This window comes from Pieris napi, chromosome 15, assembly GCF_905475465.1.
Source record: "Pieris napi chromosome 15, ilPieNapi1.2, whole genome shotgun sequence".
In the NCBI taxonomy this organism is placed as follows: Eukaryota; Metazoa; Arthropoda; class Insecta; order Lepidoptera; family Pieridae; genus Pieris; species Pieris napi.
The window spans coordinates 6,118,526-6,133,236 of NC_062248.1; the positions used below are offsets into that span (position 1 = coordinate 6,118,526).

Genomic DNA, 14,711 nt, shown 5'->3' on the forward strand with positions numbered 1-14,711 from the left:
GCTCGATAGACGAAAAATATGGCACAGAGCGCCCCACGCTTTTTCACAATAATACCAGTATTTTTTGTTCATTACCATTTTCAGCCTAAATTAGGAATTATTTTTCACTTTTTAGTTTGATGTGCTTTAAAAGCGTGTTTTTTAGTTTTTTAAACTATTATTTATTTTTTAGTTAATTTTTTTTTCTTTTTTTTTTCTTCGGATTATTGCATTGTCATCGATCTTTGACAGGTGCGCAAAGTTTGAATTAAATCTGTCCGTTAAAAGTGGGTCAAAATCGAGTCCGAAGGAGTCGGTTACATACATACATACATACATACATACAGGTGAAGCTAACATAAAGCGTGTAAAAATGTATTTGTTGGTAGATGTAGCCTTGAAAGTCACCCTGCCAGCGCTCATCATCGACCTATTTTTCTGTTGTTTTATAGACAGCATGTATATATTACCCATTTATATATATACTATACCATAGGTTAACATTCGATATAATTAACGCTTAGTCGAAGAGGCGGCGAGTATCTCCAAAACGCATTTGACATACAGGAGTCAAACTTAGGCTGCCAGTCCACCAGAGCGGAGCGAGGCAGCGGAGCCAAGAAACGGACTAATGCGGAGTGGAGTTGCGTACTGTGACTGTCCACCGGAGCGGAGCGAGGCTGCGGAGCGGAGTGAGGAAGTAATGCGGAGCGGAGTTGCTGTGTTTTTCAATATGCGGAGCTAGGCAGCAAGTACGCGACGAGTGATTTCGAGCTCCCGGCGTGGGGCGATTGGTTTAATTCTACGCGAAATGTCAGTGATAGCAGACATGCCATCGAAAAAGTTGATACATTATTACCTTACATTGCTTGAGGAAGAAGAGTTGGAGTCAGAAGAAGCCGAAATACTTACAATATACCATTTGAACAATTCTATGAGGAAACATAGATTTTGGTTAAGAAATCATATCAAACATCGTTCAGAACACAGTGAATATTTTACTTTTTTCCAAACAGCTGATGAAGAAACTTTCGAAAATTCTTATAGAGTTTCAAGATGTACTTTTTATGAACTTCACTCCCTGATTGAACCATATATTCGGAAACAAGACACAAATTACAGAAATTCAATTAGTAGCCGTGAAAGATTAGCGGTGTGTTTAAAGTAAGTACACATTTTAAATCAAAGTAACTTTTATTTTTGCATACAGTTATAGAAGCCATGTTATATTAATTTAAAAATCGTAATCTGTCTCAAAATTGACCGCATTTTCATTGGGTTCTGTTGGCTCTGCTGCAGATGTTTCAATATCCTGGGTTGTTGGAATTTGTAAAGCGCTAGGATTAATGATACTAGTGTTAATATTATCTGAAGCACTAGGAATATTGACACTAGTGTTGGTATTATCTGAAGCACTAGGAATATTAAGACTACTGTTGATATTATCTGAAGCACTAGGAATATTGATACTAGTGTTGATATTATCTGAAGCACTAGGAGTATCGATACTAGTGTTGATGTTATCTGATGTAGGTGTTGAGCCTGTAGAATAACCATAATTATTCGGAGAATACCAACTATGTTGAAGATTACTTTCTTCAGCTGACATTACCGCATTAAAGCAGGTTTTTTTAATTTGAAGTTGAAAATAATACGGCAGCTTTTTTGTCGATGCAGCCAAATTTAAAAAAAATAAGTCTATTTCATCGTATTTATCACTGGCTGACATCATGTTTTTAAGTTCTATCCGTTCTCGTTCCAACACTTCGCGGCGTTCTTGATTTTTTTTTAAATAATCTAGAATTTCATCGTTCTTTCTTTTTTTGGATGTTGATGGAAGAGATTCCGAAGCTGTTGGATTCTTAGGATCATCGGCAGAAGGAAGATTATTTGAATTTGATGGCAAAAAATTGCATGATTCCCGTGAACTCTCTTCAATGGTATTTGGCGGATTTGAAGTTTCGCTTACTGAGTGGTCCAGGGGCGTAAAATTTGTTGACCGGTCTCTGTTACTCATGTAAGGCAATAAAAATGACATGGCTTTTTGATATTTCCATTCTTTTCGTTGTTTTCTAGCCTGTCCACTCCTTGTTGCATTTTGTCTTTTTAAGGCATCCCGATGGTTATCTCTCAGTTGTTTCCATCGCGACTTGGCAGTTGTAACTGAAACAATCAACAAACACAAAAATGTATTACATGGTCTATTTATGACAAAAATATTACATCACTTACGCGAAGTACAATTAAATACGTTTTTTTTTAGGTATTTAGCAACCGGCCAGTCATTTACAACGATGGGAGAGAATTTTAGAATTGGATTGAAAAGTGTATCAAGAATTGTTGAGGAGGTTTGTGATGCTTTATGGAATATATTGCAACCTCTTGTCATGTCACAACCAACAGAAAACGACTGGAAAGAAATCGCAAAAGATTTTGATGAACTATGGCAATTTAAAAATTGTATAGGTGCTCTTGATGGCAAGCACGTATATATCAAGGCTCCCTCGAAAACCGGGTCCTCGTTTTTCAACTACAAAAAGAGATTTTCTGTAGTATTGATGTGTTTAGCTGATGCCAAAAGGAAAATCATAATGGCTGATGTGGGATCTATGGGAAGATTTTCTGATGCAGGAATTTTTGATAACAGCATTTTCGGAAAGAGTCTAAAAGAAAAGAGATTGAATTTACCTCAGCCGGTACCATTTTATCAAGGTGGAGCAAAAATGCCGTTCGTATTTATAGGAGACGAAGCTTTTCCATTAATGGAAAATTTTATGAGGCCTTACCCACGTGATGGACTTAACGCAGAAAAAAAAATTTTTAATTACCGATTATCAAGAGCACGTCGTATTGTTGAGGCAACTTTCGGTGTATTGACGAGAAAGTGGTACGTGTATCATAAAGATTTTGAATGCAAAATAGAAACAGTTGACAAGGTAATAAAAGCAACATGTGTTTTGCACAATTATTTAATTCAAAGACAACCTAATTATATAAACAATATTGAAAATAACATGGAGCAATCATTATTATCAGTTGGTGATATTATAGAAACACAACATTCTAGTAACGATGGTTATCAAGTTCGTGAAATGTATTGTTCATACTTTAATAATCAGGGGAAGGTACCATGGCAAGATACTCGAATTTTGAAAAGAATCTATAATAGTCAGTGATGTGAGACAGATATAGATAATTTGGCCAGCTGCGGACATTATTTAACTATTTAGGCTATTACATTATATAGGCTATTTTGTTAAATAAAAAAAAAGATATCAATATGTACCTACTAGAAGGTATTATAGAATAAAGATACATATTATTTACCATCCGATATGTTTGTTTCAATGATAATTTGGTCCCACGCAGCATCTTTTGTTTCGTTGCATTTGTAAAATTCTGAAGATGTGTTCCAAATGCACGGAAACTTTTTCACACTTTCAATAAGTTTTTCATCCATTATCTTCGGTCACATACGCACTGGTCGGAATACGGCGGCACACTGCCGGCGCAAAGTGCGCCCGCGCCCGTACTCGCTTCCCCGCTCCGCATCCCCGCTCCGTTTCCCCGCTCCGCATACCGGTTTTATATGAAATTTTAAACTAGCTCGCAAGTCCCTGTCCACTTAAGAGGAGCGGAGATTTTGTGCAATCCTATTGGTTAATATTTCTCCGTTTCTCGGCTCCGCTGCCTCGCTCCGCTCTGGTGGACTGGCAGCCTTAGCGCTAACTCTTTAAACTCGACGCATCATACTTCAAACTCGTACCCTTAGCTTCTTCTCCTCATTTTGTTCCACATGTAAATAACTGAAAACCTAGTTTAATATGGCTTCATTTAAGTGGCGATTATATAGGCATCTCACTTCAGGTGGATCAACCGGCCGTCTGTCCAGTTCTGTAAAAAAATAAAAAAAAAGCATTTACCCATATACCGATGTTTCGTTTTTTTTCAAGATCAAATATTAAATAATATAATATATATTTTTGTTCCCACATTCACGCCAGTGTATAATTAAAGGTATACGTCAATTCAAGTATAAAATAATGCATACTACAAACGTAAAGTTCTAAGCATTATTTATTACGCAAAATGGACCATTTGGTTTCTATGTTTCGTATAGTTTGAAAGACGTCAATCAACAGGTTTTTTAGTAAAGTTTAAGATTAGCGATGGAGAAGGTGCAAGGTTTATTTCAATTCGATGCAGACTGTTTGCCGCCTCGGCAGATAAACATTTTATTTTTCATCGTTTATTTAAGAGTTTCAATAAAGAAATATGTGAGCCAAAATGCATCTGGTACGTCTCTGATGTAAACTTCGTTACGCAAAATATATGTCACCTGATGTTTTTATATTACAACAAAAATATATTTATTTTTAGAAAGTAACTAGCAAACTCGGCGAACTTTAATTAAACTATTAGAATTATTGAACTTAATTAAATATGACAATTGAATCGGCCCGATATGTGGTGCACGATCAATAATCTTTATTTTAGACTAATTACTAAATTGAGGATTTGACCGGTCCGATAGGAGGTATCCGATCTAAGCTGTCGATGTCTGCCTTGCGATTCTGTAACTCACTTTTCGAACTCTCATTGCGGTTTTCACAGCGGCGGTCGCGCTCAAATCATTCGTAAAGAAGTCATTTTACGATTTTGCATTCTGATAAGGAGGGAGCTTGTAGTTTACTGAGTTGCAGATTCGCAAGGCCGTTGTCCGATTCCTTTAAATAGTGCTGTTGCGTCAGCGGGGTGCAGGTATTGCTTATGCGGAGCAAAGGGGGTGCAATGGATATTATGTATGAATATTCTTAAACTACATAATAATAATTAAAAATTGAAACAACCTTAACAATTTGGTCACTGGCCATATACCTTGGCTGGCAGCATTTCATCGCTGTATTGCGTCCCAGTACCAGGTGTATCTCCCAGGCATTAACTTAAATCTTTTATTAGCGCCTGTGCACTTGAACTTCACGCCCCAAGAGTCTCTACTCAAAAGGAAACAAAATCAAAGTTGGAAGAGGGTCTCTTATATTTTCTCAATCGTCGTTTCGTCTCGTCTTTTATTTCTCAATTACATTTGTTTGCCTGTCAAACTAAAATCATGGAGACTATAGCAAATAAACTCTTCAGCTTTGAATAAACATTTAGTGAACCCAATACATGATTTTACAAAGTAATAGATAGCAATTAACCCATAATAATAAGACGCAACGTGCGACTTTCGCGATGAATCAAGATTATATGAGAATTTAATTGCGAAAACAGTGTTTAAAATAAACATTTAATTAGTTGATTAAGGTAGCAAAACTTTTTTAAATTAATTGTACGAAAATAAAATATAGTTATTTAATTTTATGTCCGATACAAAAATTAAGTTAATTATTAGGTTTTTAGTAATAAGAAAATAAACATATATCAAATAATGGTAGTACCAAAACAAATATCGCATAAAAGGGCTCAAAAAAAGTCATAAGTACTTTCTTGCGGAATTTACTAAAAAGTTTGTTATAAAAGAACTGGTAACCCTGACACAGGTATTTTTTACTTAAAAGGATTCCCAAATCTTACATATTGTAATAAATTATTATAAGGAATAAACGCCTTTAATTTATTTATATTTAAGTACACAATTAATGTATCAATCATGTGAAGATTAAATGATTCGTAATCAGCGATTAAACTTCTATCAGGTAGATATGCCGATAAATTGCAATTAGTTTTATAATTTCGTGCAAGTTAAGACGTTTATATTTCTGTTTGTTTTATTATTACAATGTCTATTAGAGCGTTGAGCCCTGAATTAGCTGAGAAAGCTTTAAAGGAATTGAACGAGGATCCAAAGAGGACGCCCAGTGATATCCAACACATTAAGGAATGGTTATCGAAGCAGCCACATTTAAGAGCAAGAACAGGTACTTTCTTATAACGTAACACTTCTAGTGGGTTACTACTAATTCAATAGATATCATAGCTTCAATAGATTCAGATAGAATTTAGTGTCATGTAAATCATATAACGACAATATTGACGACTTATTGGTCTAGTGGTTAGTACCCCTGACTGCGAATCCATGGGTCCCGGGTTCGATCCCCGGCTGAGACAAACATCGATGTGATGAGAATTTGGTGCTGTGCTTAGGTCTTGGGTGTTTAAATATGTATTTATATGTCTATCTATCTATAATATGTATGTATATCCGTTGCCTAGTACCCATAACACAAGCTTCACCAGCTTAGCATGGGACTAGGTCAATTGGTGTGAATTGTTCAATCATAAAAAAAACAATATGCTCGCTTTCTTAGTAATTAGGCTAAAAACAATATTAAAATTGACTAAAATATGTATAAAATGTGGAATATATTTATCGTTTTATTCTGTTTTATGTATCTTATGCATGAATACCACAAAGGAAACAATAAAAAATAATGAATAAACTGATTTTTTAGACGACCAATGGCTGTTACAATTCTTACGTGGGTGCAAGTTCAGTTTGGAGAGAACTAAGGAAAAGATTGATCTATACTACTCAATGCGGACTTTGACTCCTGAATTTTTCAGTATACGCCCGACAGATCAGATTTTTAAAGATATAATTGGGCTTGGGTATGTTAACGTATGTTATGTATGGACAATATAACAGAACATTGTTTACTCAATAGTTCAATTGTGTATGTCAATGAGTTTTGAATTTTCGATGGAATAATATAATAAAAATTAATTACCATTCTATAATCCTCAACCATTCGTAATTGTTACGAGTAGATAGTAGATGGTCTACCAAGTACCATATACATATTACATATATAACAGGGAGTTTATAGTTAATGCGCCTTATATAAATCTACTAGCAAACAGTACTGGCGCAGCTCAGTTTATTTAAGCGTTTATAGACTTTTCTTTATACAATTTTTTTTCATATCTTAGATAGATTTTTTAACTTTTGCCTTTTCATGACTGATGGTTGAGTCTCAAAATATTAGACACAACTTTAAATCAAAGAAAACAATATATTTAAAATGTAAGATGTTTCCATACAATGTAAGTAATGCAAGTGGACAAAGAACTGGTGCTGATAACAAACACGTGTTTATTGATAATTTATTCGCAGGTCATTTTTAATTCTACCCAAGTCTAAAGCCTTTGATGGAACTCGAGTAACCATCGTTCGACCTGGGTCATACGATGCTAATAAATACAATATAATCGAGGTTTTAGCGGTGTCAACTATTCTAGAAAGGGTAAAATTTTATGTTACTTTTTTAAAACAGCACGTTAATGAAATGTATCGAATATTATTATAATAACACATGTAATATAATATAATTCTATTATATAATTATTTCAAGTATAGGCCTTCTAGAATAAATTTAAATCCGTTATTGATGATATCGAGTTTTTAACAGATGTTGACGTTTAGAGGTTCTAGGAAGCCTCCCCGAATGTTTCCGCGGTGAAGTCGGTATGGATAAATTTTCATAAAAGTAAAACAGCAATAAAAAAATGAAGGAACGTTGGAATTTAATAAATAAATAGCCATAAACCATCTAGGAAAAATTTCGCATCGAATGGTGGTAGTTTCATGTCGATACAATCAGTGGTTTAAGCGTGAAAGAGCCTCAAACGAACACCATTTTCTTTTTATATATATAGACTAGCCGTTTCGCGCCCGCTTTGCTGGACGAATTAAAATAAATTTTATGTTTCATTATTTTATTTTTTTTCATATTTTTATTATTCTTCTTTTTAACTTCCCGCTAAGAAAATTGAAATATTTCGAAAATCGAGTTTTTAACAGATGTTGACGTTTTGCGGTTCTAGGAAGCCTCTTTTGTTTTTATTAGCGGGAAAAATTTTCATAAAAGTAAAACAGAAATAAAAAAATGAAGGAACGTTGGAATTAAAAAAATAAATAGCCATAAACCATCTAGGAAAAATTTCGCATCGAATGGTGGTAGTTTCATGTCGATACGATCAGTGGTTCAAGCGTGAAAGAGCCTCAAACGAAGACCATTTTCATTATATATATATAGATATAGAAGAAGATATATAGATTATCTAATAAATTTGAATTTAAAAGTCAGTAAACGTGTCACGTGGTTTGTTATATAATTATAATTTTACAGATAGCATTAGCCGAAGATGACGATTCTGTAATCTGTGGAAGACGTACTATACTCGATTTGAAGGGCGTAACAATGGGACATTTCACCCAAATGACGCCTGTTACTATGAAGAAAATGGTGACAATTGGACAGGTAAGAGCAAATCATTTTAGATCTATAAACGATATCATAAATACTAATTTACATATAAATCTAAAAATAATTAATCGTTAACTTAAGTTGCTTGTATTGCTTCAATAGTTAAAGAAATATGTTATGTAAACAAGCTTACTATGTGTTATATTATACCTAATATATTACTATTACAGGATGCAGCCCCACTCCGATTTAAAGGTGCACATTATATAAACTTACCAGGTGGTTTTGATGTGGTATTCAATGCCATTAAGAGCCTATTAAATGAGAAGAATAAAAGCAGGGTGCGTATCTGAATGTTCCATATTTGAACTTTGTTTTATCAGTAACGTCTGTCAAATTAAACAATCCCTTAAAAAGAAAAGAAACAGCGAAAGCAAGGCAATTAAATGTACTTAGTATTAAAAAGTGCTTAATTTCAGCTCATTATTCACAATGAAAATTATGAAGAAATGTACAAATACATTCCTCAAGATATTTTACCAGCGGAATACGGCGGCAAGGCTGGTACAATTAGTGACATTTCAGGTAATAAAAAAACATTATTATGAAATAAAAGACTTATTCATGACGTCATTAGCCTAAAACATGATTTAAAAATAAGATATACTAATTATTTAGAGATTAAGAAATAATTTAGATTTATCTTATAAGCATTTACTATAAAAGTATTTGGCGATCTTTCTCTTTTACGCTCAAAAAACTTATGATTTTTTGAACAGGATATTGGTTGAAGAAGACTGAGGAATATAGTTCATGGCTTGAAGAAGATATGAAGTATGGCACGGATGAGGCCAAGAGGCCGGGAAAACCTAATTCAGCTGCCGACATGTTTGGAGTTGATGGATCTTTCAGAAAGTTAGACTTTGATTAGAAGGAATATTTAGCAATTGTATAAAATATATTGATGTAAATTAAGTCTGCTTCGATGTTGTTATTAAAATATTTTATAAAATATATTTTAAAGTTTTTTAAGAAGTATTTAATTTGTTTACAGGGCTTAATTGTTTTTATTAAATTCTAAATAAAATATTGTATTTTATTTTATGACCATTCAATATATTTGCTACTGCTTCAATGCTTATGTGCTAGTTTGAGGTAAACCATATGGTTTACCTCAAATCAATCAAATCAATACGATCGAACTCGAGATTTTGTCCAAATTAGGTAAACATCTTACAGGTTCTTTAAAAACAAATTACAAACAAACAAACGTATACAAATAAAAAATATCTTACGTTTATTTATTTATATGGCCAAACAACAAACTTTGATAAATATTTCACTCTGTAATTGGTTTTGTTGTGATATTGAATCTTACAAAACGCGTAATAATTTTCAAAATATTTAGATATTCACTCTTTATAACCACACGATACGAGCGAGATGTTAAAAGGTTAAAGGTTGGAGGACTCAGTTTCCACACTTAGACTGCCAGGACTTTCCTGGCTTACAAAGCCAGCCTAGCTCCTTCCAGAAGCACAGGAAGCTCCTGGGCACTTCGCAGGCTTTACATGCATGATGTTGGAGTTCTGTAGATCTTTGATGAATCCAGGTTCGCACTTCGAGAAGGTCAAGGGAAGGAGCCGATACGGGCCAGCCGGCATCATTCCGGAGCCTCTCCTCGCAAGCTCGTCGGCAGCATCAGTTCCGAGAGATCCATGCGCCGCGCCGGCCGGAGCCAGATGTTTTAACTATGGAATTAGAAAAATCCATTGAGAAGGGTTTGGACTACCTTCGGGATTTTTTAAATTAGATTTTGAACAAGATAGAAGTAACATAATATATATATAATGAATAATAATGTGGCATGACTATAGTAGATAAAAATTAATAAAGGCGCGGTATATGTTGCAGTAATAATTTTCACGTGTTATCAATCTAAATGTAGCTGATTACATGATTAAATCGAAGATTCCTAAATCATTCGCTAACTGATACGTGTACGAGCAGTGTCAATTGATTCAATATGAATATACGTCCTCTGTCTCCTGAATTGGCAGAAAAAGCTCGCTTAGAGCTCAATGAAGACCCGAAGAGAATACAAAGTGATATAGAACACATTAAGGAATGGATCGCAAAGCAACCCCATTTACGTGCAAGAACAGGTAATGCATATTTCGTAATATAAATAATAATTCATTGAAACTAAAGTCCTATTGTGTATAGTCATTCGTCTCTTTCTGACATTTGTGTTTACGGTGTGATGAAGAGAGACAGACCAGTAATAAATGTGTGATCTCGTTTAATGAAGCTAGTCTCTCTCATAAGACTTAGTTTTTGTAGTTTTCAATTAAATAAATAAAGAATATGGTATTTTGTATTATTTACTTAACACGTATGTTTAAAAGTGCTTGTTTTTAAAACGTGAAAGCTTAATTTTTATTATTTTTATTTTATATTTTGGAGATTTAATCGAATTTAACTTTACAGATGACCAATGGCTTTTAACATTTTTACGGGGTTGTAAATATAGTTTAGAGAGAACTAAAGAGAAGATAGATCTTTATTACTCTTTTCGGACGTTGGCGCCTGAGTTGTTTTTGCAAAGAAAACACACTGATGCTGTATTTCAAGAAATTCTCGCTTCAGGGTATGTACTATTCGTTAATAATAATAATATATCCCATATTGTTGGATATAACAGTTATTATATTCTTAATTATTTGTTTTATCCCATTTCATGTCATATATATGGTACCCGTTGTGCTTGTGAAGTCGTTACTATTTAGTAAGAAAAGTAATAAAAAATCCCATAGTAGATAAAATTGTCATATTTTATCAAGAATTTTTTTAAGGTCTTGCCTTGTTCTGCCGAAGAAAGCTTCGCCGGTTGCTCAAAGTGTCCTTATTGGCAGACCTGGAGTTCTTGATACTGAAAAATACAAAGTAACAGACTTTATGGCCGTAACTAATGTGATCCAGAAGGTATGTATAGGTTAACATATAGTATGATATATATACTCGATATCTTATGTTCTTTATAGGTTCATAAGAATGCGTAGGATTATACCGTATCACTTCTTGATATGAGCTAATAATAGATATGTAGTAGGAGACATGAGTAAGTCATATCTGTTTTCCAGCAACAAAAAGCAGGCAACAAGCAAAACTGAAAAGCCCGTCTGATTTTCGGAGGAACATTATATGTTTCGGATTGCTATGTTCTGCTGATCAGTAGGTACGCTCACTACATAATTGTTATGGTGCTTAAATACCATTTAATCTTTTTCAGATAATGTTGCTAGAAGACGACAATACAGTAGTAGCGGGCGCACGTTTTGTAATGGACTGTGAAAATGTTAACATGTCATTCTTCTTTCAAATGACTCCAACGTTAATGAAGAAAATGTCTGTCTACTCCCAGGTACATGTTTTCACTTGATAGACCTAAAATAATATGCTTAGATATTACTTTTCATCAAATAATCTTACTGGATTTAAGAACATGAAACAAAGGTCACATCATCTGCTCATACGTAGATCAGACATCAACCTACTAAACTTTTCTTATTAAGTATTTGTTTGATTTTGATTGACAAAGTTTATTTAGTATTATTTCTTTTTTCAGGAAGCAGTCCCACTGCGGTTTAAAGGTGGCCATTATATTAACGTGGGAAGTGGCTTTGAGACCATTTATAATATGATGAAGAGATTCTTGAACGAGAAAACTAAGAGCAGGGTATTGCTATTTTTAATTTTATTACAAAATTCAGGTCTGAAATGACATTCGACAATTCTCTTAATAGCTTTTTTTTTAAATTATAAAGTTCACAAAAAAGAGTGTGACTTTACATGAATTACAATCTAGTCTTTACAATAATTATGGCTAATAAGTAATATTATGTTGACATAATTTTCTACAATACTAATAAATAGCTTAAACTATGGTAACCGTTTTGCCGTATTTAGGACTGTATCCACATTAAGATCCTTGTGGATACTTTTTAATATACCATAACAGCTTCTTAAAGATAAAATATTCGAGGCATAGTAGAAGCGAACAGTGCTTTTTTAAATTACTAGGAATTATGAGTGATATCTTCTTACAGTTGCACGTTCATAACAAAAACTATGAAGAGATGTATCAACATATACCAAAAGAAATTTTGCCTGTCGAATACGGTGGCAACGGTGGTACTATCGCTGAAATAGTTGGTAAGGCCATTGGCAACGTGTGTCACAAATAAAATCTCATGGAGCTGATTTTGGTATTAGTGAAGTTTTTAAAAGACTGTACTTTCGAACCCCGGCTGTGTAACAATGCATTTTTTCTATGTACATAGCTATAAAAAAAATCATCATGAGAAAACTGGACAAAAGTTGAGACTACACATGTAGTCTCTCATTTGGGTGTCACCGTAAAATTGTAAAAACCGTTAGATTGTAATCTATCTCGCGAGATTGTAAAGTGTCGAAAGATTGTGAACCTCAACGAACTGCTTACAAATTAACGTATTATTATTTGGTAGTTATATGAAATTTTTGGGAAGTAAAATTAATCTGTAATTGACCAAAGAAGTTTGAATGATAACTAAGTTAGTGTAGTACAATCTACCGAATAATAATACGTTAAATTGTAAGCAGTACGCTGAGGTTCACAATCTTTCGACAGTTTATAATCTCGCGCGATAGATTACAATCTAACGGTGTTTACAATTTTACGTTAACATGGGCACCACATATTCCATCAGCGATTTACAGAGATAATTGTATAATGAATTTCTTTAATAAAAATATAAAACATATAGTATTATAAACGTATAGTATTAATAACACTTCGACTTGTTATAAATCTTATAATGTTTATTATTTAGACATTTGAATTCGGTGTTAACTTTTAATCCATTTTTTAGAGTATTGGCAGAAAAAGATAGCTGAATACAGCGATTGGTTGGAGGAAGACTTGCAGTTTGGTACTGACGAGTCCAAACGTCCTGGAAAACCAAAATCGGCAGAGGAAATGTTTGGACTCGATGGGTCATTCAGACAGTTGGAGTTTGACTAAAGGATATATATATCATTTCTATATATATACTCAACGTATTTGCATTACTACGGATCGAAGTATTAATAAAGAATTCAAAACATATGCTTGTATTAATAGTTTTATCTCTAATAGAGCAGTGTTGGCCTGGTGGCTTCAGCGTGCGACTCTCATCCCTGAGGTCGTAGGTTCGATCCCCGGCTGTGCACCGATGGACTTTCTTTCTATGTGCGCATTTAACATTCGCTCGATCGGTGAGGGAAAATATCGTGAAGAAACCGACATGTCTTAGACCCAAAAAGTCGACGGCGTGTGTCAGGCACTGGAGGCTGATCACCTACTTGCGTTTTAAATTGAAAAATAATCATGAAACAGAATCAGAAATCTGAGGCCCAGACCTAAAGAGGTTGTAGCAATTATTATTATTATTAATAGTTTTATTACTGGTGGTTAAGCGTGTCGTGGTTGACCCTGAGGTCATGGCTACTACTTCTGTACCTATTTTTCTATGTGAGCAATAAACACTTTTACGGTGAAATAATATAGTAGGGATGTAAATTGTAGGCAGGTCTATCATTAAAAATCTATTAAACCGATGCAGAAGTTAAGTTCCATAGACGGCTGTGACGCCGATTAATATAAACAAAAGCAAATAACTCATTTTATTTATACATTTATCGGAACGGGAACGGCAGATATTATTTTTGTGATGCGATAAAGGCAAAAGAGCATTGGAATTTTTATGTTCGAACTAGTATGCTCCGGTATTATAGTGTGCTGGTTCTCGTAATTCAGCAGCTCAAACCTTAAGTATTAACTTGGTAAGAGCATTACATCTTTATGACGTAGCCAATAAATGTTACATTCGTATAACCTGCCTTGTATAGAAAGGTTGTTGGACTCTAGCTATTTTTAAATTGCCGCTATTTGGACAATCCTTGAAATCATCACGAAGCTACAAGTATATGAAGAAGATTTTAATAATAGCAATACTGTGACGTCATTATTTCCATTACTGAGCTGGGTCACGCCGGCCGTATTTTAACCTATTACTTATTTCTTTTTAGTAAGAAAGTCAGCATGGAATGATAGTATGAGGATATCTTATCGGAGACAGAGACTAATTATACCTACAGATTATAATTTGTGCCATACATTAAAAACAAACAAAGTAATTGTATTCGTACGACGCTTTGGTTTCGCATGGGTAGCTATGTAGATATATGTTTGTGATATCTAAGGTTATAATATAAAGTATTTTTTTAATCAAATCATATCAGCGTTGTTGTTTAAATGGTGATAGCGTGGTCATATTTGAGAGTGCTCTAACCCCAATGTAGCACATTTCTGCGGCATTTGATTAACTTCCTACGGCCACGAACTCGCAACGATAATTGTTTCGCTAGGAAACGAACCCAAGATCTGGGTTAAGTGCGTAGAAAACTAAGCCAAAACGTCACAAATAAGTCGAGGAATAT

The 14,711-nt window shown here is 34.0% G+C and overlaps 3 protein-coding genes across 3 annotated transcripts; 2 read left to right on the plus strand and 1 right to left on the minus strand.

The window, feature by feature from the left end:
• The first annotated feature begins 899 nt into the window (after nucleotides 1-899).
• On the plus strand, nucleotides 900-3,320 carry LOC125056780. The gene is made up of 2 exons (XM_047660066.1): nucleotides 900-1,143; nucleotides 2,243-3,320. Exons 1-2 carry the CDS (start codon nucleotides 914-916, stop codon nucleotides 3,153-3,155), a joined length of 1,143 nt encoding a protein of 380 aa, XP_047516022.1. The 5' UTR covers nucleotides 900-913; the 3' UTR covers nucleotides 3,156-3,320.
• LOC125056781 lies at nucleotides 1,155-3,439 on the minus strand. Its single transcript, XM_047660067.1, has 3 exons — nucleotides 3,307-3,439; nucleotides 1,426-2,142; nucleotides 1,155-1,308 (listed from the first exon to the last, which is right to left on the minus strand). Exons 1-3 carry the CDS (start codon nucleotides 3,437-3,439, stop codon nucleotides 1,214-1,216), a joined length of 945 nt encoding a protein of 314 aa, XP_047516023.1. The 3' UTR covers nucleotides 1,155-1,213.
• Nucleotides 3,440-5,707: 2,268 nt separating this feature from the next.
• Nucleotides 5,708-13,336, plus strand: LOC125056869. The gene is made up of 14 exons (XM_047660187.1): nucleotides 5,708-5,900; nucleotides 6,435-6,591; nucleotides 7,097-7,226; nucleotides 8,112-8,243; nucleotides 8,420-8,530; nucleotides 8,669-8,774; nucleotides 8,969-9,117; nucleotides 10,210-10,354; nucleotides 10,680-10,839; nucleotides 11,045-11,174; nucleotides 11,482-11,613; nucleotides 11,818-11,928; nucleotides 12,299-12,404; nucleotides 13,103-13,336. The coding sequence occupies exons 1-14, from the start codon at nucleotides 5,762-5,764 to the stop codon at nucleotides 13,252-13,254; spliced, it is 1,860 nt and encodes a 619-aa protein (XP_047516143.1). The 5' UTR covers nucleotides 5,708-5,761; the 3' UTR covers nucleotides 13,255-13,336.
• Nucleotides 13,337-14,711: the final 1,375 nt, after the last annotated feature.

Excerpts from the sequence above, each read along its gene's own strand:
- LOC125056781 (XM_047660067.1), bottom strand. The coding sequence starts at position 3,439 with ATGGATGAAAAACTTATTGAAAGTGTGAAAAAGTTTCCGTGCATTTGG. Across the intron at positions 2,143-3,306 it reads TGAAACAAACATATCGGATG|TTACAACTGCCAAGTCGCGA; the intron begins GTAAATAATATG and ends TGATTGTTTCAG. Across the intron at positions 1,309-1,425 it reads CAATATTCCTAGTGCTTCAG|AAATTCCAACAACCCAGGAT; the intron begins ATAATATCAACA and ends CTAGCGCTTTAC.
- LOC125056780 (XM_047660066.1), top strand. The coding sequence starts at position 914 with ATGAGGAAACATAGATTTTGGTTAAGAAATCATATCAAACATCGTTCA. Across the intron at positions 1,144-2,242 it reads AGATTAGCGGTGTGTTTAAA|GTATTTAGCAACCGGCCAGT; the intron begins GTAAGTACACAT and ends GTTTTTTTTTAG.
- LOC125056869 (XM_047660187.1), top strand. The coding sequence starts at position 5,762 with ATGTCTATTAGAGCGTTGAGCCCTGAATTAGCTGAGAAAGCTTTAAAG. Across the intron at positions 6,592-7,096 it reads AAAGATATAATTGGGCTTGG|GTCATTTTTAATTCTACCCA; the intron begins GTATGTTAACGT and ends ATTTATTCGCAG. Across the intron at positions 8,775-8,968 it reads TACAATTAGTGACATTTCAG|GATATTGGTTGAAGAAGACT; the intron begins GTAATAAAAAAA and ends TTTTTTGAACAG.